The sequence below is a fragment of the Chlorocebus sabaeus genome, chromosome 6 (assembly GCF_047675955.1).
Source record: "Chlorocebus sabaeus isolate Y175 chromosome 6, mChlSab1.0.hap1, whole genome shotgun sequence".
Taxonomy (NCBI): Eukaryota; Metazoa; Chordata; class Mammalia; order Primates; family Cercopithecidae; genus Chlorocebus; species Chlorocebus sabaeus.
In genome coordinates, this window is record NC_132909.1 from 45,681,425 (window position 1) to 45,708,612 (window position 27,188).

The following is a 27,188-nucleotide window of genomic DNA, read 5'->3' on the forward strand; positions in this document are numbered from 1 at the left end:
CATTCCAAACCGGGTCTCCAGGGTCTGGAGTTTGCAAATGGGGAAACTGAGGCTCCGAGGCGGGGACCAGAAGAAAGCGTGGGTGGGGACAAGTTGGAGAATGCACCATCAGTGCGGGCGGGGACCAGCAGCAGAGAGCGAGGTGGGCGGGCGAGAAGGAAACCCAGAAAACAACACGGGCGGAGACGCGAACCAAAGAACTAGGCGGGCGAACTCAGCTGAGAACCCGAGAGTGACGTGCACCAGGCCGGGAAGGAGAATCGAGGTTCGGCTCGGGCGGGGACGAGAAGCAGCGCTCGGGCGAGCGAGGACGGCGGCCGGCGCGGGCGGGCGCGGCCTTTGTCTCCTCCTCCCGCGCGCACGGCGGCGGCACCGGCCCCATGAGCCCGCGGCCCCCCGGCGCCCGGGCCTTCCGTAGCCCCTGACCTGACCTGTCCTCGCCATGGCCGAGGCCGCCTCCGGCGCCGGGGGCACGTCCCTGGAGGGCGAGCGTGGCAAGAGGCCCCCGCCGGAGGGCGAGCCTGCAGCCCCGGCGTCCGGAGTTCTGGGTATGTGTGCGGCGGCTGGACCAGACTGGGTTGCAGGTGCCTGGGGAGCCCGCGTCAACTGCACGGGGAGGAGGATCGGGGTCAAACGTAACCTGGCGTGGTGTCTGGACTAGGGGCCGGCTCCTCCCGGCACTGCGGTTGCGGCCCGGCGGGCGGGGCTGGGACGGTGCTTCGGGCTGGGGTCTCAGCGCGGAGACCAGGACACGCCCCTCCGAGAGCCCCAGGCTTGGGCTGAGCCCTGCCACCCCCGGGCTGCTGGATCTCGGCGGGCCAGGGATGCGCTTGAGAGAGCCTCTCCGCGAAGAATACAGAATCATACGGTCCTGGGTTCAAATCCCAGCTCGACTGTGTGACCTTGGGCGCGTGACTTAAACGCTCTGGGCCTCAGTTTCCTCACCTGTGAAATGGGGGTAAGAACCGCACCCAGTTCCTGGGGCTGCTGCAAGGACGGCGCTGTCATAATGTGGTGAAGCGCTCAGGGCGGCTAGTGAGCGCCCCATAGATTGTGGTTTTGGAGGCGGAGCTGGGCCTCAAGAATGAGTAAGATTTGTAAGGGAGGATCTGGGGGGATGGGCATTTCTGGAAGAAGGCTGGCTGGTGCAAGGACGTGGAGGGAGGAAAATAAGCCAAGCCCAGAGCTCCTGGGGCCTTGAATGCCAGGTGGAGTGGTGAGGAGCCCTGGCGGGGGCCGGAGGGGCCAAGACTGGAGGCTGGGTTCGGAACCTAGAGTGGCCTGACCTGGGCCTGCTACGCTGCCCCCCAGATAAGCTTTTCGGGAAGCGGCTCCTGCAAGCGGGTCGCTACCTGGTATCCCACAAGGCGTGGATGAAGACAGTGCCTACAGAGAACTGCGACGTGCTGATGACCTTCCCAGGTACCCACGCCTGCCCGCCCGCCCAGTGCCCAGATGCGGCTCTCCTGAGCTCGGCTTCCCAGAGCGGGAATATGTAGGAGGCCTTGGGCCCCCTCGTGGCAAGAGCCATCGGTCCCTGTGCCCCTTGGCAGACACAACCGATGACCACACGCTGCTATGGCTGCTGAACCACATCCGCGTGGGCATCCCCGAGCTCATCGTGCAAGTCCGCCACCACCGCCACACGCGTGCCTACGCCTTCTTTGTCACCGCCACGTATGAGAGGCGAGTCCCCTGTCCCTGGCCTCTCGCTGAGCCTGCCACCTGGCTCCCCGCTCTACCAAGTGCCAACCATGCTATCCAGCTGCCCTGCGTTTGTCCCAAAGGCTTCCAGGTGCACCATCCTCAGCTCCAGGATGGTGGGCCTGGGCCTCCCTGTGAGCCCACCTCCTCCGCCTTGTTCACAGCCTACTCCGAGGGGCCGACGAGCTGGGTCTGCGCAAGGCAGTGAAGGCCGAGTTTGGCGGGGGCACCCGCGGCTTCTCCTGCGAGGAGGACTTTATCTATGAGAATGTGGAGAGCGAGCTGCGCTTCTTCACTTCCCAGGTGAGGCCGGCTCTGGGCCCCCGCATGCATCCTGTGCCTATGAGTTCCCTGAGCTCACGCCCTCTTCCTCGCAGGAACGCCAGAGCATCATCCGCTTCTGGCTGCAGAATTTGCGTGCCAAGCAGGGAGAGGCGCTCCACAACGTGCGCTTCCTGGAGGACCAGCCAATCAGTGAGCAGGGCGGGGCCAACACCAATCACAGGCAGAGAGTTGGGTGGAGCTCTTCAAAGACAGCTTATCGGAGCAGGAGGGCGGGGACTAGTCCAACCAGTCAGGGGTTGGCAAAGAATGAGGTACCCAATAAGTTAAAGGGGCGTGGCCTTAGCAAAAGGGTGGTGCTTATCTCCTGAGTTGGGTGGAGCTCCGAGAGGACAGCTTATCATGGCAGGAGGGCGGGGCTTATGTCCAACCAGTTAGGGGTTGGCAAAGAGTTGGGAAACCAAGGAGCTGAGGGGGCGTGGCTTTAGTCAAAGTATGGGGCTTATTTCTGGGACTGGGGTCCAGGGAGGCCCTTTCTGGGTCTGGGATAAGGTGGAGGCGGGGACCATGGACAGCACTCCACCTATAGAGTGGTATGACTCTGGGCGTTGGACTCCCCTCCAGGAAACTAGCCACCCAAATTCACCTTCCAACAGCAACTTTTTACCATTCCTCAGACGTTCGGGTTCACAAACTGAGTTTTATTTAAAACATGGGAACAGGCGCAGTGGCTCCCAGTACTTTGGGAGGTCGAGGCGGTAGCCTCACTTGAGCCCAGGAGTTCGAGTTAACAGTGAGCCATGGTAGCGCCACTGCACTCTGTCCAGCCTGGGTGACAGAGCGAGACCCTGTCTCAAAATAAGCAAATAAATACATAAATAAAGAAAAAGATAAGACCGAGCGCGGTGGCTGACGCCTGTAATCCCAACACGTTGGGAGGCTGAGGCGGGCGTATCACGAGGTCAGGAAATCCAGACCATCCTGGCCAATATGGTGAAACCCCCGTCTGTATTAAAAATACAAAAATTAGCCGAGGTTTGTGGCGTGCTCCTGTAGCCCCAGCTACTTGGGAGACTGACGCAGGAGAATCGCTTAAACCCGAGAGGCAGAGGTTGCAGTGAGCCGAGATGAAACCACTGCACTCCAGCCTGGTGACACAGCGAGACCTGGTCTCAAAAAAAAAAAAAAAAAAAAAAAAAAGCCGGGTGCGGTGGCTCACACCTGTAATCCCAGCACTTTGAGAGGCCGAGGCGGGTGGATCACTTGAGGTCAGGAATTTGAGACCAGCCTGACCAACGTGGTGAAACCCCGTCTCTACTAAAATACAAAAATTAGCCGGGCGTGGTAGTGGGTGCCTGTAATCCCAGCTACTCGGGAGGTTGAGGCACGAGAATCACTTGAATGCGGGAGGCAGAGATCGCAGTGAGGCTGAGGCACGAGAATCACTTGAACGCGGGAGGCAGAGGCTGCAGTGAGCTGAGATCGCGCCACTGCACTCCAGCCTCGGTGACAGAGTGCGACTCTGTCTCAAAACAAAACAAAACAAAAAAACGTGGTTCCTCACTCTCCGGGTTCCTTTGCATCCTCCCTGCCTGCCCCTACACCTACAATTTCTGAAGGAGAATCAGATCTTCTATCCATCTAGAACTCTTCCCCTGGAAAGAGCTCTAGAGGTTTAAGAGCAGGCAAAAAAACTGTGACTTGGGTTTCAGACAAAAGGGGGCTAGCCAGGCTAGGCACAGGTGGAGGTGCAGGGATCACCTGTGCTCCTCCTTCCACAGTCCCCGAGCTGGCAGCACGTGGGATCATCCAGCAAGTGTTCCCTGTCCATGAGCAGCGTATTCTGAACCGCCTCATGAAGTCATGGGTGCAGGCCGTGTGTGAAAACCAGCCTCTAGGTGCTGCCTGGGCTGGGGGGTGGGAGGGGAGTCCCAGCAGACAGGCAGGGGGTGACTGAGACCCACTTGTCCCCTGGCAGATGACATCTGTGATTACTTTGGTGTGAAAATTGCCATGTACTTCGCCTGGCTGGGCTTCTACACGTCGGCTATGGTATACCCAGCCGTCTTCGGGTCTGTCCTGTATACATTCACAGAGACTGATCAGGTACTGGGCAGGGACCCGGCAAGGTCTGGGGGATTCAGAGGCACCCTCCTTTCTGGACTGGCACGAACAAAGACTCAACTCTTCTCTGCCACTCACAGACAAGCCGGGATGTTTCCTGCGTGGTCTTTGCCCTCTTCAATGTGATCTGGTCGACGCTGTTCCTAGAGGAATGGAAGCGGAGAGGGGCTGAGCTGGCATACAAGTGGGGGACGCTGGACTCACCTGGGGAAGCTGTGGAGGAGCCACGCCCCCAGTTCAGGGTCAGTTGGGGGCTGAGTCCAGGGTCTTGGAGACAGGGCAAAGGCAAGTGGTGGGGAGCACTGGAGGAGCAAAGGCAGAGAGCTGTGAATAGCGTTTTTCCATCAAAGAGCGTATGTCAAACCCAGGTGGGCTCTGTGTGCTCCCCAGGGGGAGGGGTGGAAGTTGGATTTGAGGGACTGGGAACAGTGCCCTAGGTGGGTGACTGAGAGGGTCACCTCCACTTGATGGAGGGAAATTGAGTTCCAAGGATAGGGAGGGGTGCGTGAGGCAGAGGTGGCCCCTCTAATCTCAGGCTGGGCCCGGCCCTTGCCCACCATCAGGGCGTGCGACGCATCAGCCCCATCACGAGGGCCGAGGAGTTCTACTACCCACCATGGAAGCGGCTGCTCTTCCAGCTGCTCGTGAGCCTCCCCCTGTGCCTGGCGTGCCTCCTCTGTGTCTTCTTGCTCATGCTTGGCTGCTTCCAGCTGCAGGTGACCCTCCCCCCTCCCCCCACCCGCCCTGTCCTTGGTGCCCAGCTCCACCTTGGGCTGACCCTGCAGCCAGGATGAACCCAGAATCCCCTTCTCCCGCAGGAGCTGGTGCTGAGCGTGAAGGGGTTGCCCCGTCTCGCCCGATTCCTGCCTAAGGTCATGCTGGCCCTAATTGTCAGTGTGAGTGCCGAGGGCTACAAGAAGCTAGCCATCTGGCTCAATGACATGGGTACGCCCTGCCAGGGGGTCTCGGGGAGGAAGGTCTCCATTGCCCCTTGGGATCCTTGCCACCCTTGCGGGTACCGCGGCTGCCCGCTCACTCTTCCCCTCGGCCCCTAGAAAATTACCGGCTGGAGAGCGCCTATGAGAAGCACCTCATCATCAAAGTTGTCCTGGTGAGTCACCATCATCGGGCAGGGGGACAGCAGGGAAGCTGTGGGGTCTGTATGGGGGCATAAGGAAGGCTCCAAGGAGTGGGGTGGGGTGCAGGGTGACCACCGCCTACCTCCTTCCTGCAGTTCCAGTTTGTCAACTCATACCTGAGCCTCTTCTACATCGGTTTCTACCTCAAGGACATGGAACGCTTGAAAGAGGTGAGACCCCCCGCCCCAGCGGCAGTCCCCCCTGCCCCCATGGCGGCCAGCGAGGGGCCAGACCTGGCACAAGGGGTCCAAGGGCTCTCCAGCCCCTCCCTCCCCTCCTCCATCCTTCTCTCCTGTCTGTGCGTCCGTTGTCCGTCGTCTGTGCGTCCTCTCTCTGCCTGTCGTCCCCCCATCTGTCCGTCCATCTGTCCGTCGGTCCCTTCACAGCTCCTGCTCGTCCTGTCCCTGTCCCAGAGCCTCGAGCGGCAGCTGCGGGCGGTGCTGGTCCCGCTCGCGGCCCTGCGGTTCCGCCTGCTCCTCCTCTCCCTCCGGGGCCTCCTGCTCGCGGCCCGGGCCAAAGTACGGGCAGGTGGCGAGCCCATGGGGCCTCGCCGGGGTGGGCAGCGTGGCTGTGCTGGGGGTCTGGCGCGCCGAGCTGAGGGCGCATGCGCGGAGGGAATCTGGGGTGGCAGGGAGGCCAGCAAGCAGGTGCAGGCGGCTGGGGACGCACACGGCCGAGTGCACCGGCCGAGCCTGCGGTGGGGTGGAGACGCGCTGGGCCTGCCCGGGAGGTCGGTAAGGAGTGCTGCGCCTGCCAAGCTGTAGTTTGTGGCTGAGCGCTGGGGGCCTCGCGTCCAGGCGCGTCCAAAGCAACGGAGTTAGGAACCGGATTCGGCCTGTGTCTGGGCACGGTGCTCCGGCGGGGCGCCCAGGGAGGGTGAGTCCCCCGATCCCGGCGCCCCGCTTGCCCCCCACGCGCCTCTCTCCTTCCCCTTCCTGCCCCCAGATGCTGGCCACGCTGCTGATCACCCGCCAGTTCCTCCAGAACGTGCGCGAGGTCCTGCAGCCGCACCTGTACCGGCGCCTGGGCCACGGCGAGCTCGGCCTGCGGGCCGTTTGGGAACTGGCCCGAGCCCTGCTTGGCCTCCTGAGCCTCCGGCGCCCTACGCCCCGCCGCCTAGAACCCCAGGCAGATGAGGGCGGGGGCGGTGGCAGCGGGGGCGGGGGCCGCAGGTGCCTCAGCGGGGGCTGTGGGGCGCCGGAGGAGGAGGAGGAGGCGGCGCCGGTGGAGCGGCGGCGGGCGGGGGAAGGTGGGGAGGAGGGGGACGGGCCTCCAGGGGGCAAGGAGGAGGACGAGGAGGACGACGACGACGAGGAGGACGAGGAGGAAGAGGAGGACGAGGAGGAAGGCGAGGAAGGGGGCCTCCTGGACTGCGGGCTCCGGCTGAAGAAGGTCAGCTTCGCTGAGCGCGGCGCGGGGCGGCGTCGGCCCGGCCCAAGCCCGGAGGCCCTCCTGGAGGAGGGGAGCCCCACCATGGTGGAGAAGGGGCTAGAGCCGGGAGTGTTCACTCTGGCTGAGGAGGACGACGAGGCGGAGGGGGCTCCCGGCAGCCCTGAACGGGAGCCCCCGGCCATCCTGCTCCGCCGGGCCGGGGGCGAGGGCCGAGACCAGGGGCCCGACGGGGGCCCGGACCCGGAGCCCGGCTCCAACAGCGATTCGACCCGTAGGCAGAGACGGCAGAACCGGTCGTCTTGGATTGACCCGCCCGAGGAAGAACACTCGCCCCAGCTCACCCAGGCGGAGCTGGAGAGCTGTATGAAGAAGTACGAGGTGAGGAGGGGGCGGGGCCTCGCAGGGGGCAGGACACACCGTCCGAGGGTGAAGGCAGTTGGGGTGGGAGGGAGTGGTGATAACAGGGCCCTTGATGCTGAGATGCTACAGGAGAGGAAGGCCTAGCCAGATAAAGGAAGCCTCTGGACTGGCCGAGGATGGGGACAGGCCCTGGGTCCATGTGGGATAATCTGAGGGAGGCGGGCTCAATGGGAGGAAGATTGTCCGAGGGAAGAGGCTTCCAGGTCTGAGGCCCGCCCACTTGCAGGACACGTTCCAGGACTACCAGGAGATGTTCGTGCAGTTCGGCTACGTAGTGCTCTTCTCATCCGCCTTCCCCCTGGCGGCGCTGTGCGCCCTGGTCAACAACCTCATTGAGATCCGCAGCGACGCCTTCAAGCTGTGCACCGGGCTGCAGCGGCCCTTCGGCCAGCGCGTGGAGAGCATCGGCCAGTGGCAGGTGGGGGGAAGCCAAGAGCTCCGAGCTGAGGCCCAGATGGAGCCCAGGTGCAGCTGGGAGGAGCCTGGGGTCTGGGGAGGCCGACTGGACCCCGCCTGAGCCCTCCTGCCACCCTGCAGAAGGTGATGGAGGCCATGGGTGTCCTAGCGATTGTGGTCAACTGCTACTTGATCGGCCAATGCGGGCAGCTGCAGCGCCTCTTCCCCTGGCTGAGCCCGGAGGCAGCCATCGTGTCCGTGGTGGTGCTCGAGGTGGGGCTGGCGACAGGGGCAGGGGCAGCTGGGAGGTGGGAGGGCGGCCCCAGCGTCTACAGCCTGCAGCCTTCTCTCTGCCATCCCTGCAGCACTTCGCTCTGCTCCTCAAGTACCTCATCCACGTGGCCATCCCTGATATCCCGGGCTGGGTGGCCGAGGAAATGGCCAAGCTGGAGTACCAGCGCCGCGAGGCCTTTAAGGTAGGGGGGCCAGGCTGGGCTGGGTTTTCTCACTTGTGGGGCTGCTGGTGGATCTCTGATCTTGGTGACCAATTCCTTAGCGTGAGGGCAAATGCAGAGACTGCACAGAGCTGGGTGTAATAATTGGTGCTCCCTGGCTGGGTGCAGTGGCTCACTCCTATAATCCCAGCGCTTTGGGAGACCAAGGTGGGAGGATTGCTTGAGCGCAGGAGTTTGAGGCGCAGGGAGCCATGATCATGCCACTGCACTCCAGCCTGGGTGATAGAGCAAGACCCTGTCTCTAAAAAGAGTAATAATAAGCAATAATAACTAGTGCTCACAACGGCTTCAGTCGCTTCTGGAATCCTGGTGGCATCCAGCACCAGGCTGGCCCTTCAGAACCTTCAGTCATCCACCAGCTTGCCCCATTGCATCCTGTTAGGGGGCCAGGGACACAGCGGAGGCTTCCTAGAAGCCCAGCTTCTTCGGCATTCCTCAGAAAGCTATAGCACAGGCCAAGGAGCTCCCCAGTGCCTGCACAGGGAACATTCCTCGAGGATGACAATGTCCTGTGTCTGCACTGTCCCTGCAGCCTTTAGCTACAGGTGATGAATGAGCACGCTGAAGTGGGACTACTGTGACCAAGAAACTGAATTTTTATTTTATTGAACATGAATGCCTTTAAGTTTACATTGACAGAGCCTCATGTGGCTACCTGGGTATAATCTGTTGCAGCCACGGTCCTTTTTTTTTTTTTTTTTTTTTGAGACAGAATCTCTTTCACTCTGTCATCCAGGCTGGAGTATAGTGGCACAATCTCGGCTCACCACAACCTCCACCTCCCAGGTTTAAGCAATTCTCGTGCAATTCTCGTGCCTCCCAAATAGCTGGGATTACAGACACGTGCCACCATGCCCGGCTAATTTTTGTATTTTTAATAGAGATGGGGTTTCACCATGTTGGTCAGGCTGGTCTCCAATTCCTGACCTCACGCAATCTGCCCACCTCCCAAAGTGCTGGGATTATAGGCTTGAGCCACTGCGCCCAGCCTGCAGCCACAGTTCTGTCTCTTGCCTGTTCTCTGGGAAGCAGGGGATCAGTTGAGGCTCAAGATTGGTTTCCACTTTACCAATTCCTAAGACGCTGTCTGGCACACAGCCGGGGACAGAGTTGATGGCCAGTGAATGTTTGTTTTCTTTTCAATTCCCAGAAAGTACCGGCATGGGTCCAGGGAGTCATTCAGTTGCACCCAATAAGCCTCGGAATCTCCAGTTCCCCAGAGAATCTCAGTGTGGGCCCAGAGATGCAGTTGGCACCCAACAAGCTTTGTTTTTTTTCTTTTTTTGAGACAGAGTCTCGCTTTGTCCCCAGGCTGGAGTGCAATGGCACGATCTCAGTTCACTGCAACCTCTGTCTCCTGGGTTCAAGCGATTCCCCTGCCTCAGCATTCCGAGTAGCTGGGATTACAGGCATGCACAACCACGCTGTTAATTTTTATATTTTTGGTAGAGACGGGGTTTTGCCATGTTGACCAGGCTGGTCTCGAACTCCTGGCCTCAAGTGATCTGCCCACCTCAGCCTCCCAAAGTGCTGGGATTACAGGTGTGAGCCACTGCGCCTGGCCCCAATAAGCATTTAAGCTTCCCTGACTTCCACAGAGAGGCCCATCATGTACCTGGGAATGCAACTGGCACCCAGTAAGTGATCGGATCTCTCCCACTTCTGCAGGAAGCCCCCATTGTGGGTGCAGGGATACAGTTGGAACCTAATAAGCATTTAAGTCTCCCCCACTTTTGCAGAGAGCCCTGGCATGCACCAGCCTTGGCTGGCACCTGCTAACACCCTTTCTTCTTAGTCGTGTAACGGCTTGGCTCTACCTGCAGAGACACGAGCGCCAGGCCCAGCATCGCTACCAGCAGCAGCAGCGCAGGCGACGGGAGGAGGAGGAGCGACAGCGCCACGCAGAGCACCATGCCCGGCGGGAGCATGATTCTGGTGGCCGGGAGGAGGCGAGGGCTGAGGGTTCTGGGCTGGACCCCGCCACCTCCTCCGAGAAGGCCTCTGCCAAGGCCAAGGGCAGCACTGCGGGTGGCCATGGGCCTGAGCGGCCCAAGCGCCCAGGGTCCCTGCTGGCACCCAACAACGTCATGAAGTTGAAGCAGATCATCCCACTGCAGGGCAAATTCCTCTCATCGGGGGCCACATCCTCACTGGCCACTGCAGGGGCCGGAGCCACCGCCCGGCCTCCCCCTGCCCAGTCACCCACGGGCAGCGACACCCGCCTGCCCGCCTTTCTCAGCTTCAAGTTCCTCAAGTCACCCGAGACCCGGCGGGACTCTGAGCGCAGCCACTCGCCGCCCAAAGCCTTCCACGCCGGCAAGCTCTTCCCCTTTGGTGGCACCCGGGCTGAGCCTGGGTCCAACGGGGCGGGCGGGCAGGCCCGACCAGATGGGACCCCCAGCAGTGGCGGCAGCCGGGTTCAGAGGAGTGGGCCGGTGGACGAGGCCATGGCTGAGGAGCTGGAAGCCTCCCGGCCCGAAGAGGAAGGCTCAGGTCACAAGCTTTAACTCGGGGGTGGGGACGCCGGGCCGGCTTTGGGGGTAGGGTAGGGTGGCCAGGCCTGGGGAGAGGGGCTGAAGGGGACAGAGGAGGCCTGGTCTTGGGTCCTGGCAGGGACCTGGGTCAGTGGTACATGCAGCCTCTCAGTTAAAGCCTGCTTCGTATCTCCAGGGCCTTTGTTAGCCTAGAGCCCCGTGCCTGACCCTCCCCAGGGAGGGATGCCAAAGCCGACTGCACCCAGGGACCCCCCACCATGCTCCCCTGCCAGGAGAGATGAGGGAGGCCCACTTCCCATCCAGCCCACCCTTCTGCTCCAGCTCACTCTGGGGGGGACTTGACCCCCCAGGCCTCTATGCAAATCCACACCCTGCAGCCCAGCTGTTCAGGAAGGACTTCCTCGGAGGTGGGGCTGGGGCTGGCTGCCCACCCAGGGAGCCCCCACATGTGCTGAGCAGAGGTGCAGGCCTCACCCCTACCCTCCCACCCCCGCCACCTCCCCTGCCCCAATCCCAGCCTGGGCTCTAGCAACCCCCTCCCCAGGGAGCCCAACAAGTGGCAGCTGCAGCACAAGGGCCATAGGTCAGAAGCCAGAGGGACTTCCTCAAACTTTCCTCCCCCTGTGACCTGGAGGGGCCGTGCCCAGAGGCAGGGTATGCATCGGAAGCCGCCCAGGGGGCCGCCCCACCTCAGCCTCTGATCAGAAGCAATAAGGCCTTTATGTGCCTGGAAGGCCGGGAGGGAGTGTGGGCAGGGTTGCCAGCCCGGCGGGGTCCGGCGGGGGCGGCATCCCCCCGGAACGGCCCCTCTCGCCTCCGCAGGGACAGCGCTGGCCCCCGTGGGCGCCCCTGCCCTCCGCACCCGCCGCAGCCGGAGCCCCGCACCGCCGCCGCCAATGCCGCTGCCCCGGCCCCCGACACCGCCCGCCGGCTGCTGGCAGTGGGACGGGCCCTGGGGCTGCGGGGGTGAGGGTGCCGTCCCCCGCCAGGCCCTGGCTGCTGCCGAGTGCCCGCCCTGTGCCATGGCCGGGCCCCCACCCGCCCCCCAGCCTCTGCCAGGGGATGCCAGCTTTTACAGCCTCCCGCCACCACCGCTGCCGCCCACCTCGGAGCCCCTCGAGACCCCGGCGCCCTCCCCTAGCCCCAGCCCCAGCCCCCAGGCCGTGTGCTGGCCCAGCGGCTGGCATTAGCTCTGCCCGCCCTGCCTTCTCGTCTCATATGCAATATCAGTCATTCACAGGGGCGGCCGGTCCCCAAAATGCAAGACGCCTTCAGCCCCCAACGGACCCCAGTATTGGCCGGCGCCCCCCATCTGCCGTTTTCCTTTCCAAATGAAAGGAAACCCATAAAACCAACAGAAAACACACACACACACACACAGAATAGGCGATTATTTATTTGTTTTTAATTTATTTTGTCATATTTTTGTAAAACGGCAGAAATGCAATAAAAACTATATTTCAACAGTGCCCGAGGTCAGAGCAGTGGAAAAGGGAGTGGGGGTGGGGGAGTCTGGGTGGCTGGGGCCTGGATTGGGCACCCCCTCCCCCCATCCTGGTACAGGCTGGCTTGACCCTTGGGGGCCTCCTCCCAAAAACTGGGTCTCGGCCACAGATGGAAAACTCCAGGCTGTGCCGCCTCTGAGACGGCCCAGATTTGGAGGCCAACTTCAGCACTGGCTTCAGCCACTAGACAAAGGAAGGAATCTCTTAAGTGCTGAAAAGAGGCGGCAATGTGTGCACAGGCCCCAGTCCTGAGTAAGACTCCTTCTCAATGAGGACAGAGTGGTGGTTTGCAAGACGCGCCCCCTTCTGGCACACCCACCTCCTGGAACATTGTCTGGGGAGCCAGAGACAGTGGAAAGAGCTTGTGGCATGAACATCGGAAGGCACCTGGCACCTGAGCCTCCTGCAGTCCCCGAGTGGCGATGCTGAGCGAATGGCACATTTGGGTATCCCGAGGACACGGGGTGGCATTGGGATGCAGCAGGGATGTCCCACTGTGGGACGGACATCAGACCCAAGTCACTGGGACTCTGTCGTATGACTCAGGAACAGGAATGTGGCCTCTCAGACCCTCAGGTTTGTCAGGAAGAAGAGGACAAATGTGTACACATCCAAAGGCTTAAGGCTCAGAGACCAACGTGGCCATGCAGGAGGGCTGGGTCAGAGGGCCTGGCTGGAGCCAGTGTGAGCAAGGGGCCCTTCAGGAGGCTGTGGAGAAGTCAGAGTTCACTGGAGGCAGGAGAACAGCCTGTGCAAAGGCGGAGAAAGTGGAAGGCAGTCTGGGGGAACAGTGCGGTACGGGGCACTCCAAAGGCAGGAGGGGAAAGCAGAGGCTGGCTCAGGGGCCCGGCGTCCTCCCACAGGCAGTGGGAGTCACACGGTGTGTGTGCCAGGTGGGGCATGTCCTGACAGACCCAGGGGTTCTAGGGGGAGGCCACAGGGAGGCGAGCTGGGACACAGCCCTGAGACCCCATCGGAGGGAACTGAGGCAGGGGAGGGGAAGGAGGTGCCTGCCCAGCAGCCCTGCAGACCCATGGGCAGACAGCACAGGCAAGAGAGCCCCCAGCCTCTCAAAGCAGAAACTGGGGGCCGGAGAGGTCTAGACAGGCCTAGGGGAAGGGCGGGGGTGCCCCCTGCTCCCACTCTGGCCCCTGGCCTTGGAAGCTGAAGTCCCACCATCTCATTCACAGACGGACACCGCAGGCCTGCCCAGGTCACACCAACCCTGGGGACTGGGACTCCCCAGCTGGGCTGGGAGCCTCCAGGGCATTCAGCCCAACCCGGCACTACTGACCCAGCACTACTGACCGTGGTCAACTGTGTATTTCCTGACCACCTGCCCTGTGACCACACGGACCCTACAGCACCATCCCTGTGGTGCAGACACTTCCGAGAGCTGGGAGACACAGCTGGGTGGCCATGCTGTGCCTGGGCCGGGTCAGCCACTCCTTGTGTAGGATGGGAGCCCACCCTGACACTGTCCGTCCTTGGGAGAGATGGGCTGCCCAGGCCCGAGGGTCTATCTGGGGCAGGCGGACCCTCCATAGCCCAGAGTCTCTGCTAGCTCTGTGGCCCAACCCCACATCATCCCAACGCCCTCAGACTCAGCTTTCAAAACCAAGACCTCTGCCAGGCACGGTGGCTCACGTCTGTAACCTCAGCACTTTGGGAGGCTGAGGAAGGCAGATGACTTGAGCCCAGGAGTTTGAGACCAGCCTGGGCAACATGGCGAAACCCTGTCTCTATGAAAAATTTTTTAAAAATTAGCCAGGCAATGGGGCACGGTCCCAGCACTTTGGGAGGCCGAGGCAGGCGAAGCACCTGAGGTCAGGAGTTCGAAACTAGCCTGGCCAACATGGTGAAATGCTATCTCTACTAAAAATAGAAAATTTAGCTGGGTGTAGTGGTGCACGTGTGTAATCCCAGCTACTCGGGAGGCTGAGGTATGAGAATCGCTTGCTCCTGGGAGGCGGAGGTTGTAGTGAGCTGAGATCTCGCCACTGCACTCCAGCCTGGGAGACACAGCGAGACTCCACCTTAAAAAAAAAAAAAATTAGCCAGGCATGGTGGTGTGTGCCTGTGGTCCCAGCTACTTGGAAGGCTGAGGTGGGAGGAATGCTTGAGGTTGAGGCTGCAGTGAGCTGTGATTACACCACTGCACTCCAGCCTGGGCAACAGTGCAAGACCCCAACTCAAAAAAACAAACAAAACAAAACAAAAGAAAACTAAGACCCCCCGCCCCCCGCCGCCAGTGGGGGTGATAAGGGAAGAAGCGGTGTTCCCCCAGCCCCAGGCTTAATGGTCAGGGCCACAAACCTTCTGCCAAGAGCCTGAACACCCCCTACATACCCAAGTTCAGCCCCAAACCCAGCCCAGCTGGCAGAGGAGGGGTCCCCATGAGCGGCCATGGCACATGCCAATTGCCAGGTGCCAACTTTCTGTACAGCTCCTCTATGACTCAGCAAGGGTGAGGTCACTACCTGGGACAGCAAGACCGGCCAGATGCCATCTGTGCTGTCACCATGCCTCACGGGAGTGGCAGAGGCCGGAGACCCCAGGCCCCCAGGTGAGGCTGGCCGTCTCTGCGGTGGCTGACAGGTGCACTGCCCTGCTCGGCGGTATCCCAGGCAGGGGGCTGACCCTGCTCCATCCTTGGCACCATGGACTGTCTCTCAGGAATGACCTGTCCTTGGGGTCACCTTGACAGGAGAGGCAGAGGGGATGGTCCCGGCAGGTCTTGGCCTTGAACATGGTGGCCTCAGCAAGCCCACGAGAGAATCCAGCTGGTCCCGGAGCCCCTGGCGTGGGGGGCCCTTCTCACTCCTCTTGGTGACAACAGGGATGACTCCCAGGGGCTCCGTCCTCTGCAGCCAAGGTGTGTGGAGCAAAGACGCGAGGTCGAGTAGGAAAGACCCTTTTATTGGGGTGGACACGGAGCACGCACTAGTCCATGATAAAAATAAAATGACTCAAGAGAAAGATCCCAAGGGCCGACTTCTCCCCGACGTGCGCACACGCTGAGTGAGGTCTGGGCATGGGAGAGTTCCAGGCAGAGCGTGGGACAAGACCGAGTCTCAAGGGCCTGGACCGGTGTCAGGGGGAGAAGGCCACTCGGCTGTCCTGGTGGGTCGGCCACCCCAGGCCTGCCCTTGTTGCCCAGCCACAGTGAAGCCCCCGCTAGAGACCCTCACAGACACGCTCTGGTTCTCTAGAGAACTGGGGGCAGGAGTCGGGGAACTGGCCCGGTGGAAGGCGGGGGTCGGGGGGACAATGTTGTGTTTTTTTAAAAAGCATCTACCAACATCACACTACTGGGTCTGATGTCCCCTTTAACCAACGCTTGATACAGGTTACAGCATAAATAAAAACTCAAGGAAAATAAATACATCGGCTCCTATGAGGTTGGAAGTGGTGTGGACGCAGGGTGTGGATGGGCCGGCAGGGAGGCGGGCGGGCGGGGTGCTTACACATGGCGGGCAGGCGGGTGGGCGACCGAGGAGCAGACCTGGCAGGAGGCGCCTGTGGGGTTGAGAGTCTTAAGTGTCCTCGTGCATGTCTGGGCTGTCGGTTCGCGCCACCTTGCGGGGAGGTGCGGAGCTCTCGCCTTCCAGCTCCACTTGCTCCTGGTCTCTCTTCTTGGCAGCGTTCTGGGGGACAGGGGAAAGAGAGGGGCTGTGAGTCATTTTTTTTGGACAGGCTCTCGCTGGAGTGCAGTGGTATGATCATTGCTCACTGTAGCCTCAACCTTCTGGGTTTAAGCAATCCTCCCAGCTCAGCCTCTGGAGTAGCTAGGACTACAGGCACGCAGCACCACGCTTAGTATTTTTACTTTTGGTAGACATGGGGGTCTCACTAGGTTGCCCAGCCAGAGGCTGTGAGTCTTCACATGGGTGAAGCTCCCAGAGTCCTAATGCCAGCCCAGGCCCCCACAACAGCATCACAGAGGTAAGCCTGGAGTACAGTGGGGGGTCTTGGGGTCCCTGGCTGGGCAGTCCCTCCTACCACCAGGACCTGCCCTGCTAAGCCCTGCCCAGAGCACTTCCTGGACCTACGGCCGGTGATAGACAGGTGTTTCCTGGGCACCTGGAGGAGTCACCCCCAGCACGTGCAATGACACACAGGGCTGGTTTCTCAAGCACTCAGAGGAGCGATCCACCCAGCCTGGGAATAAAGGGCCTTGGGAAGCCACTGGGGATGCTACACATCAACGCAAGAGAGAAGCACATGTCTCCTTCCCCACTGTGGAAACCAAGGCCTGGAAGCAGGAGAAGGGTTGGGGTGGGCCCAGCAGCTTGAATTTTCGGAAGCAGTCACTTTGCCACAGAGTCCCCCCACCTTCCAACTTTGCCCAGGGTAGGTAGCCACCCAGTGTTCAACGTTAAGTAAAAAAAGCAAACTTGCCGGGCGCGGTGGCTCATGCCTGTAATCCCAGCTACTCTGGAGGCTGAGGCAGGAGAACTGCTTGAACCTGGGAGGCGGAGGTCGCAGTGAGCTGAGATTGCAGCACTGCACTCCAGCCTGGACAACAGAGAGACTCCGTCTCCAAAAAGAAAAAAAAAAAAGAAAAAATAAGAGGGCCGGGTGCAGTGGCTCACACCTGTAATCCCAGCACTTTGGGAGGCTGAGGCAGGTAGATCACTTGAAGTCAGGAGTTCAAGACTAAAAATACAAAATCTACTAAATCTACTAAAAATACAAAAATTAGGCCAGGCATGGTGGCTCACGCCTGTAATCCCAGCCTACTTTGGGAAGCCAAGGCAGGCGGATCACCTGAAGTCAGGAGTTCAAGACCAGCCTGACCAACATGGAGAAACCTCGCCTCTATTAAAAATACAAAATTAGTCAGGCATGGTGGTGCATGCTTGTAATCCCAGCTACTCGGGAGGCTGAGGCAGAATCGCTTGAACCCAGGAGGCGGAGATTACAGTGAACCAAGATGGCACCATTGCACACCAGCCTGGGCAACAAGAGCAAAATTCCATCTCAAAAAACAAATAATGATAAAATTAATTAGCCGGGCATGGTGGTGTGTGCCTGTAATCCCAGCTACTCGGGAGTCTGAGGCAGAATTGCTTGAACCCAGGAGGTGGAGCCTGGGAGGAGGAGGTTGCACTGAGCCGAGAACATGCTACTGCACTCCAGCCTGGGTGACAGAGCAAGACCTCATCTCAAAAACAAACAAACAAACAAAAACAAAAACAAAAGAAAAAGAAGAAAAAATGTCCCATGTGCAGAGGCAGCCACTGGGAAGGGAGCTGGGGTACCAGAAGCAGCGGGGAGATGACTCTTCACTGCAACTACACCCTCTCATTTTCACTTTTTAGAGATGGGGTCTGGCTTTGTTGCCCAGGCTGGAGTGCAAAGGCACAATCATGGTTCACTGCAGTCTCAACCTCCTGGGCTCAAGCGATCCTCCCACCTCAGCCTCCTTTATAGCTGGGATAACAGGAACATGCCACAGCCAGCTAAATTTTTTTTTTTTTTTTTTTTAGTGACAGGGTTTTGCTATGTTGCCTAGGGCTGGTCTCAAACTCCTGGCCTCAAGCCATCTGCTTGCCTCAGCCTCTCAAGCAGTTTGGGGTGTGAATCACCACACCCAGCCACACCCTCTCATGTTGCCTAGATTTTTTTTTTTTTTTTGAGCCCACCCAGGCTGCAGTGCAGTGGCATGATCTCGGCTCACTGCAATCTCTGCCTCCCAGGTTCAAGCGATTCTTCTGCCTCGGCCTCCAGAGTAGCTGGGATTACAGGCACGCGCCACCATGCCCGGCTAATTTTTGTATTATTAGTAGAGACGGGGTTTGAGACTGGGTTTCACCATGTTGGCCAGGCTGGTCTCGAACTTCTGACTTCATGATCCACCTGCCTAGGCCTCCCAAAGCGCTGGAATTACAGGCATGAGCCACCACGCCTGGTCTGGATTTTTAATCATATGTACACACTTCACCATTCAGAAAAGATTCTTTTTTTTTTTTTTGAGATGGAGTCTGGTTCTGTCACCCACGCTGGAATGCAGGGGTCCGATCTCGGCTCACTGCAAGCTCCGCCTCCCAGGCGCAAGCCATTCTCCTGCCTCAGCTTCCCGAGTAGCTGGAACTACAGGCGCCCACCACACCTCCCAGCTAATCTTTTTCTGTATTTTTTAGTAGAGACACGGTTTCACCGTGTTAGCCAGGATGGTCTTGATCTCCTGACCTTGTGATCTGCCCACTTTGACCTCCCAAAGTGCTAGGATTACAGGCGTGAGCCACTGTGCCCAGCCTTTTTTTTTTTTTTGAGACAGTCTTGCTCTGTCACCAGGCTGGAATGCAGTGGCGCGATCTCAGCTCACTGCAACCTCTGCCTCCCTGGTTCAAGCGATTCTCCTGCCTCAGCCTCCCAAGTAGCTGGGATTACAGACACAAGCCACCACGCCCAGCTAATTGTTGTATTTTTGGTAGAGACGGATTTCCCCATGTTAGCCAGGATGGTCTTGATCTCCTGATCTCGTGATCCGCCCGCCTCAGCCTTCCAAAGTGCTGGGATTACAGGTGTGAGTCACCATGCCCAGCCTCAGAAAAGATTCTATCTAGTTCATACGAATACAGTCTACCTAATGCCAGGGCCATGGAAAGCTGGGCCTGGTGGGTGCTTGGGCCTGGCCTCCAGCCTCCTGAGCACTAGTGTCCTGTGGCCTCTGCACAGCAGTTCCCTCCATTGGAACACTCTTCCCACTCCTGGATCGCCCAGGGCACTCCTACCCAGCCCTCAAGACCCTACTCCAGTCACTAGAGTCCTTCCTGTGCTCAGAAGCCCCTGCCAGGCATCCCATCTCTGTACACCCACAATCCCCGCACGGGAGCCCTGCGGGCCTCACCTTTTTGTCCCATTGCTGATGCAGGTAGCGCAGAAGGATGTTTGTCTTTTCTGTCACGATGACTAAGGAGGAAAGACAGAGAAAGTCGCAGACGCGTCCCCTCCCCGGGCTCCTCCCCTGACACTGCCCTGGGAGGTCTTTTTGGGGCTTGAACTCAGTATCCCCAACTCCGGAGATCTCCAAAAGTCCCGTGTTTTTGCTTCTGAGCACACACGCAGCCACTCCCAGCGGCCTGAGTCAGCTGCTTTCAGGGTCCCTGCTCCCTGCAAGGGATTCCATCCTTGGATGGGGAACCAAGCTCAGCCACTGAGACTCTCGTGCCTGTTTCTCCCGGGCTGACTAGGAGTACACACCGCATATCTGTGCCCAGTGACCACACAGCCCCACTCCACAGGCTCCAGATGGATAAATGCTTTAAGAGCAGGGTCTCACTGTGTCACCCAGGCTGGAATAATCATAGCTCACTGCAGCCTGGAGCTTCTGGGCTCAAATGATTTTCCCACCTGAGACTATAGACACACGCCACAACGCCTGGCTAATATATATACATATATATACACACACACACATATATATATACATATATATATACATATATACACACACACACACACACATATATATATATGTGTATATATATATGGTTTTTGGTGAAACAGGGTCCCACTATGTTGCTCAGGCTGGTCTCGAACTCCTGGCCTCAAGCAATCCTCCGGCCTCAGCTTCTCAAAGTGCTGGGATTACAGGCGGGAGCCACCCTACCTGGTGTGGAGTCTTTTTGAACAGTTAAACTAAGACAGCAGGACCAAGTCCTCCTGTGCTGTGGGTCCCTCCAGCTGGACCCCCTTCCTGTCCCTTTCACCCAGGCCTGGCTGCATCCCCAGCCCAGGCTCCTGTAGCCCTCTGCTGCCTCCCTGCCCAATAGTACTTGTCTTAGAACCAGAGTCCTCACCTGCCCTCATCTGACAAGGAGGGGAAGGGGCCAGTGAGTGGCAGATGAGGGACAACTTGGAGGCCCCTTTGGGCTGGCTGTGGATCCCAGTGTGTCCCAATCAGGAGATGTCTGGGGAAAGCCAGGTTTCTGGCTGTCCCCAGGTGCTAGGAGTGGACAGGCATCCACATGTGCATCCCCAGGCTGAAGCCCCCACGGTCCCCCTCCTGCACCTCCCTGGAGGCCCTCCCTGACCTAACTGGATTCAGTAGCCAGCATGTGAACCCGAGCCAAGTCTATGGCCTGGGCCAGGGTTGAAGATAACCTCCTCATGCCACGCTGCGGTCACCAAACCCCACCCCTCAGCAGCCAGAATGGGACAGACCGACAGCGGCCACTTACTCTGTTCAGATGGGTACTCTCGGGTGGGCAGGTAGACTGAGGGCCGTCGGTTCTGCAGGAGGGTTGGGAAGGGGTAGGTTAGGAGAGTGCATGGGCCTGGGGTCTCCTCATCCCTCCACGGGCACCCACCCTTCAGTGCAGATTGGAAGACACTCAAGAATGTGGATGGGGCTGGGCTTGAAGATCAGCCTCTGTTCCAGCCAAGACCCCAACCGGGGGACACAAGCTACCCCCAGGCCCCCTGGAAGTGCCCAATCCCTCCCAGCCCCAGGAACACGCACTCACCGAGGCTTTGCACACGGAGTCCGCGTGAAATCGACTAAAATTGCTTTTGTTGTAGACAGGCAGTCCTTTCAAAAAATCTGCCTAGAAGACATGGAAGATGGTACATGAGAAAATAGGCAACGGGCCGGCTCATCCCTGAAGCACCTGCACGGTGCATCCCTTCTTCCCGCTGTTCTTTGTAGTTCAAGTTTTCCAGAACACACCCTTGAGCTGGCTGCTGGATACACTGCCGGGCCCAGAGAAAAGTAACCAAGCCAGGCTATGTGCACGTCCTCCGGGGGATCCTCATGACAGCCCCTAACTAGGTAAGAGGTGGGGAAATTGAGGCTGCAAGAGAACAGGCCACTGGTTAAAAGTCATACCACAGCAGGCTCACATCTGTAATCCCAGCACTTTGGGAGGCCGAGACGGGTGGATCATCTGCAGCCAGGAGTTTGAGACTAGCCTGGTCAACATGGCGAAACCTCATCTCTACTAAAAATATAAAAATTAGGCCGGGCACGGTGGCTCAAGCCTGTAATCCCAGCACTTTAGGAGGCCGAGACGGGCGGATCACGAGGTCAGGAGATCGAGACTATCCTGGCTAACACGGTGAAACCCCGTCTCTACTAAAAAATACAAAAAACTAGCCGGGCGAGGTGGCGGGCCCTGTAGTCCCAGCTACTCCGGAGGCTGAGGCAGGAGAATGGCCTGAACCCGGGAGGCGGAGCTTGCAGTGAGCTGAGATCCGGCCACTGCACTCCAGCCTGGGCGACAGAGTGAGACTCCCTCTCAAAAAAAAAAAAAAAAAAAAAAAAATATATATATATATATAAAAATTAGCCGGGCGTGGTGGTGCGCACCTATGATCTCAGCTAGTCGGGAGGCTGAGGCTGGGGAATCACTGGAACTCGGGAGGCAGAGGTTGCAGTGAGCCGAGATCATGCCACTGCACTCCAATATGGGCGACAGAACCAGACTGTCTCAGAAAAAAAAAAGAAAAAAAAAAAAGTCATTTCTTTCTTTTTTTTTTTTTTTTTTTGAGATGGAGTCTGGCTCTGTCACCCAGGCTGGAGTGCAGTGGCTGGATCTCAGCTCACTGCAAGCTCCGCCTCCCGGGTTCAGGCCATTCTCCTGCCTCAGCCTCCAGAGTAGCTGGGACTACAGGTGCCCGCCACCTCGCCCGGCTAGTTTTTTGTATTTTTAGTAGAGACGGGGTTTCACCGTGTTAGCCAGGATGGTCTCGATCTCCTGACCTCGTGATCCGCCCGTCTCGGCCTCCCAAAGTGCTGGGATTACAGGCTTGAGCCACCGCGCCCGGCCTTTTTTTTTTTTTTTTTTTGAGACAGAGTCTTGCTCTGTGCCCCAGGCTGGAGTGCAGTGGCCCGATCTCCACTCACTGCAAGCTCCGCTTCCTGGGTTCACGCCATTCTTCTGCCTCAGCCGCCCGTGTAGCTGGGACTACAGGCGCCTGCCACCGCGCCCAGCTAATTTTTTTTTGTATTTTTAGTAGAGACGGGGTTTTCACCGTGTTAGCCAGGATGGTCTCGATATCCTGACCTCATGATCCACCCGTCTCAGCCTCCCAAAGTGCTGGGATTACAGGCTTGAGCCACCGCGCCCGGTCAAAAAAGTCATTTTCAATCCAACGCTGTGAGTGACATCTGGAGTGGGCCAGTGGCAGGACTGTCTGCTTCGAGTCTCCCCACAAGGCTTGCCCTAAACAGGGCTCTCCTGAGCTCATTATGTACGATCTCCTGACCCAACGAGGCAGGAGGTAGTGTCTCCCTATCAAAGGCAAGGACACGGAGGCAGAGAGGTAACCCAGTCTCAGTCAGAAAACCAGAGGCTGATTTGAACCCACATGTACCCCACCTCGGATTCCAAGCCCCTTCTCTTCATCACACACCTGAAAAGCAAGGGCTGGAGCCCCGGCAGGCTACAGAGCTGGGAGGGAGGGCCATCCCCTGATTCCTGAGGCCCAAGAGAGCTGCCCTGGGAGAAGCTGCTGTTCAATTTCCCACCACCCTCTGGGACAGGCAGGAGCAGCAGTGTCCCCAATTCTATGACATCTGGCCCCTCGTCTGCTGGTTCCTCTCGGGAAGCTGGAATGTGGCTGGGTGGGCCTCCCCCTCCCACCTGGGACGCAGCCCTCACATCTGGATGACCTACTGCCCCAGGACTAGTTCAAAGTCCCTCAAACCTGCCTCCCCTCCACCCTAGGATGCCAGCCTCAGCTCAGCCCCTGGCTATGGGGCCAGCTTTATTCATTCAGCAAGTTCTGGGGCCCCAGCAGGCACCAGGGCACTAGACTGAGTCACCATGGACGCGCACCTGGCCTTGGGATGGTGTGGGGCAAAGAGCTGCACAGTGGACGGGAAGTGGCTGCAGGAAAGGGTGCCTCGAGGGCACAGTGTGAGGTGCAAGGCAGAGCTCTGGCCCATTTGGGGGATAAGGGAGGGCTGCCCAGACGCAGGGATGGAGGCACTAAGACCTGAAGGGTGAGGAGGGGTCCCTGTCCACCTTCGAAGCCCTGGCCCAGCTTGCCTCTGCTGGACTCCCATCACACACACCCTCTGCCACACACACCCTCTAGGAATGCCCCTCATGCCTCCATGTGGCAAATACCTGCTAACCTCCCCGCCAGCTCCGACCCCCTCCCTGGCCCCTTTGCTCCCCTGACACTTCAGGAGCCTCTCCCAGAGCCTCCCTCACACCCTAGCGAGGTCATCTGTTTACACATTCACCTCCCTGGCTGGACTGGTACCTCCCCGAGGGCAGAGGACACGACAGGGCTGACTCAACCCTAGCCAGACTCGCATGGGGCCCGGTGGCTGAGTGGCGAGAGCTGCAGGTACCCCGGGTTTTCTGCTCTCAATCCTGGCTCAGCCCGTCCCTGGTTGTGTGACCTGGGACGAGGGACCTCCCAGCCTCTGGGCCTCCCTGTGAAGAGAGGCATTCCAACAGGGCCACCTCCCAGGATTACTCTGAGTCATAAGACAACAAGGGGAATGCTTTGCACGGAGCTCCCTTGGGGGCAGCCTTTACGATCAACATGTCTGCGTTGGACAAATGAATGAAGGCAGGCTATGTGCAGCCTTCCTGTCATGCTAAGCTGGAAAACAAAACCTCGAGACATGGCGGGCAGGGGGTGGGGGAAACTTCATCTCAGCCAGACAAATGCCAGCCATGGCTGGGCCCTGGAGCCATCCATTACCTCAGCAGACACGCACTGGACACCTGTGTGCCCATCCCACTGCAGGTAGCCTGCCAGAGACCCAACAAAGAGATGAGGAAGAGAAGCGGTGTGCTGACAGCAAAGAATTGGGGAACCCCCAAAGTCAGGAAGGGCCTCCATCACAGGAAGAAGAGTGTTCTGAGCAGAAAGGGCAGCAGGTGTAAAGGTCCTGAGGTGGCAGGAACCTGGAGTGTGAGGAAGTGAAAACAAGGCCAAGGTGGCTGAAGCTCAGAGTGGAGAAGAGACTGGAGATAAGGTCATAGAGGTGGCCAGGGGACTCAGGGTGAGCAGGGGAGCCGCCAGGGTTCCTGGAGCATTTTATCGGCTAGAAAGTGGTATCATTTGATGCACATCTTTAAAAGCTGCTTCTGGCCAGGCGCAGCGGCTCACACCTGTAATCCCAGCACTTTGGGAGGCCGAAGCGGGTGGATCACAAGATCAGGAGTTCAAGACCAGCCTGGCCAATACGGTGAAACCCTGTCTCTACTACAAATACAAAAATTAGCCGGGCATGGCGGTGTGTGCCTGTAGTCTCAGCTACTAGGGAGGCTGAGGCAGGAGAATGGCTTGAACACGGGAGGCAGAGGTTGCAATGAGCCAAGATTATGCCACTGCATTCCAGGATGGGCAACAGAGCGAGACTCCATCTCAATCTCAAAAAAAAAAAAAAAAAGCTCCTTCTCGGTCCCCATGCAGTGCCTCATGCCTGTAATGCCAGTACTTTGGGAGGCTGAGGCAGGATCACTTGAGTCCAAGAGTTCGAGGCCAGCCTGGGCAACACAGGGAGTCCCCATCTCTCCAAAAAGTACAAAAATGAGCTAGGTGGGAGGATCTCTTGAGCCTGGGAAGTGGAGACTGCAATGGGCTGCGATCACACACTGCACTCCAGCCTGGGCGTCAGAATGAGACCCTGCCTCCAATTTAAAAAAAAGTTCCTTCTAGTTCAGGTGAATTATGAACTGCCAAAGGGGTGAGAGCAAGGCTAGGAGACCAGGGAAGAAGCTGGGACACGTACACAGGTGGGAGGTGGCAGTACCTGCAACAGGGTGTGAAGCCATGGATGAATTCAGGTGTTTTCTGAAGGTAGAGCCAATCTAATCCACTCATGATTGGCCGTAGGGATGAGACTGTACCAAAGTGTCAAGGACAACACCCAGGCTTGGGGACCCCCACACTAGGAACCCACCTTGCCATTTCCTTCCTGAAAGGGAGTCTTCCTTTCATCCCCACCACATCCCAAGGACTGTGGATTGTGGGCTGGGAGTCTCGGTCAGGGGACAAAGGAGCCTCGAGGTATCTTGACCAAGCTTCCCATCACTCTTCCCCGCCCTGAGGATGCCAACTAGTGGGGGTTGGGGAGAGGCTTTAGCTCCACTCTGAGGGTGGGTCACCATCCCACTTTTCAGGTGGGGAGACTGAACCCCGAAGAACCACCAGACCCAAATTCCAGGATGACTGAGAAACCCGGAAGGAATTTCAACGTTCCAACAGCCAAGTGGGGACGATCCACACTTCATGAACGTCACTGGCCTCGAGTCACCCAGCTCATCTGTTCAGCATTCGCTATCCTAAGTCCTTTACGACGTCAGTTACCTAAATTGTCACCACCCTAAGAGGTTCAGACTACTGCTACCCTCATTTGACAGGGACAACCCATGTGGATTGGAGATAAAAGTTGTTCATTCTTAGGGGCGGATAAGGGCCCAGAATGGCGGAGGTGGGGTCAGGGCCCAGGGGGACCGGGACAGTAGGTGATGTCGCACTTCCTTTGGCGACAAAGCCCTGCATATCACGGTGCCAAGCCCCCTCCCCCTCCCCGGGACCCAGGCCGGCCTCCCAAATTCTCCTGAACTGAAGAGATCCAGGACCAGCGCGCTGAGGACGAGGCTAGACCAGGGGGTCTTACGGGACCCCATCCCCACCCTAGACAGTTTCCGGGGGGAGCCGCAACCCGGAAATGAATGAGTTGTCAGGGCCTGGCATCCTGGATGGGGTCAGGGGTCGGAGAAGGAGTGGCAGTGGGATCATCAGAAAGCTCTCGGTAGGGTCCGGGAGTCGAAGGTCACAGGTGAGTGGGAGGGGTGGGCCAAGCCTGAGGGGGCCGGGCAGGGCGGAGAGGGGCCTAGGGGGATACTAGAGATGGGTGGGACCACGGCGCCATTTTGTCGAGCACAGGGGGAGTAGAGGCCTGGAGGCCATACTCACCATCTTCTGTTTCCTCCGTCGCCGCCTCGGCCGCCGCCTCAGCCTCCACCGCCGCCACCACAGCCGCCTTCTAAGCCGCCGCCTCACAGTAACTTCCAGCCACGGCACAGCCCACACTGATGGCGCCACCACCCCCCCGTCATTGGTGCGCACTCTAGCCCCGCCCCCACATATGAGCACTTTGCACGCTCCCATTGGCAGCATCCAGCTAACTCATGCGCCCATTGGTTGCCACGCCTCCTCCCATTGTGGTCAAGTTCGGTTGAAGAAGCAAAGCCCCGCCCGGTACTTGGAAGCAATGGAAAGTGAGATCCGGAAGTGGGCGGAGGCCTCGGTCGCGAAGTCTCTTGGGAGTTGTAGTTTACAACTCCGCGAGTCTCTCTAGAGCTTTTCTGTGTCTGTTTTTAAGATGAGGGGGTCGGCCGGGTGCGGTGGCTCACGCCTATAATCCTAGCACTTTGGGAGGTCGAGGCAGGTGGATCGCCTGAGGTCAGGAGTTCAAGACCAGCCTGGCTAACATGGTGAATCCCCCATCTCTGCGCCTGTAATCCCAGCTACTCGGGAGGCCGAGGCAGGAGAATCACTTGAACCCGGTAGGCGGAGGTTGTAGTGAGCCGACATCGCGCCATTGCACTCCAGCCTGGGCAACAAAAGTGAAAATCAGTCTCAAAAAAAAGAAAAAGAAAAAAAATGAAAGATCGGCTGGGCGCAGTGGCTCACGCCTGTAATCCCAGCACTTTGGGAGGCCGAGGCGGGCGGATCACGAGGTCAGGAGATCGAGACCGTCCTGGCTAACACGGTGAAACCCCGTCTTTACTAAAAATACAAAAAATTAGCCGAGCGAGGTGGCGGGCGCCTGTAGTCCCAGCTACTCGGGAGGCTGAGGCAGGAGAATAGGGTGAACCCAGGAAGCAGAGCTTGTAGTGAGCCGAGATCACGCCACTGCACTCCAGCCTGGGCAACAGAACGAGACTGTCTAAAAAAAAAAAAAAAAAAAAAAAAAAACAATTCCGGGCACGGTGGCTCACACCTATAATCCCAGCACTTTGGCGGATCATGAGGGCAGGAGTTTGAGACCCGCCCGGGCAACAAGAGCGAAACTCCCTCTCCAAGAAAAAAAAAAGAAGATGGGGGGTCCCCCTATGTTTCCCAAGCTGGTCTCAAACTTCTGGCCTAAAGCAATCCTCCAGACTTGACTTCTCAAAGTTCTGGGAGCCATCGTGCCAGCATCTTCTTGTGTTTATTACATTTTTAAAGCAGCCCTAGAAGAGGAAAACCATAACACTCCCTATCCCCTCCTCGAGACCATCTTGCTCAAAC

General features: G+C 58.6%; 2 protein-coding genes across 2 annotated transcripts; one reads left to right on the forward strand and one right to left on the reverse strand.

The window, feature by feature from the left end:
• Positions 1-234: 234 nt before the first annotated feature.
• On the forward strand, positions 235-11,936 carry ANO8 (anoctamin 8). The gene is made up of 18 exons (XM_007995718.3): positions 235-548; positions 1,312-1,422; positions 1,554-1,686; positions 1,869-2,007; positions 2,082-2,178; positions 3,768-3,884; positions 3,965-4,092; positions 4,191-4,352; positions 4,674-4,826; positions 4,929-5,055; positions 5,166-5,221; positions 5,345-5,419; positions 6,195-7,019; positions 7,288-7,479; positions 7,599-7,730; positions 7,823-7,933; positions 9,796-10,465; positions 11,290-11,936. The coding sequence occupies exons 1-18, from the start codon at positions 443-445 to the stop codon at positions 11,655-11,657; spliced, it is 3,702 nt and encodes a 1,233-aa protein (XP_007993909.3). The 5' UTR covers positions 235-442; the 3' UTR covers positions 11,658-11,936.
• A 2,934-nt stretch (positions 11,937-14,870) lies between these two features.
• DDA1 (DET1 and DDB1 associated 1) lies at positions 14,871-26,078 on the reverse strand. The gene is made up of 5 exons (XM_007995714.3): positions 25,869-26,078; positions 20,447-20,527; positions 20,162-20,213; positions 18,829-18,890; positions 14,871-15,619 (listed from the first exon to the last, which is right to left on the reverse strand). The coding sequence occupies exons 1-5, from the start codon at positions 26,070-26,072 to the stop codon at positions 15,509-15,511; spliced, it is 510 nt and encodes a 169-aa protein (XP_007993905.3). The 5' UTR covers positions 26,073-26,078; the 3' UTR covers positions 14,871-15,508.
• Between the last annotated feature and the right edge of the window lie 1,110 nt (positions 26,079-27,188).

Excerpts from the sequence above, each read along its gene's own strand:
- DDA1 (XM_007995714.3), bottom strand. The coding sequence starts at position 26,072 with ATGCTGCCAATGGGAGCGTGCAAAGTGCTCATATGTGGGGGCGGGGCT. Across the intron at positions 20,528-25,868 it reads GACGGAGGAAACAGAAGATG|GCAGATTTTTTGAAAGGACT; the intron begins GTGAGTATGGCC and ends CATGTCTTCTAG. Across the intron at positions 15,620-18,828 it reads ATCAGCAATGGGACAAAAAG|AACGCTGCCAAGAAGAGAGA; the intron begins GTGAGGCCCGCA and ends CCTGTCCCCCAG.
- ANO8 (XM_007995718.3), top strand. The coding sequence starts at position 443 with ATGGCCGAGGCCGCCTCCGGCGCCGGGGGCACGTCCCTGGAGGGCGAG. Across the intron at positions 7,020-7,287 it reads GCTGTATGAAGAAGTACGAG|GACACGTTCCAGGACTACCA; the intron begins GTGAGGAGGGGG and ends GCCCACTTGCAG. Across the intron at positions 7,934-9,795 it reads AGCGCCGCGAGGCCTTTAAG|AGACACGAGCGCCAGGCCCA; the intron begins GTAGGGGGGCCA and ends CTCTACCTGCAG.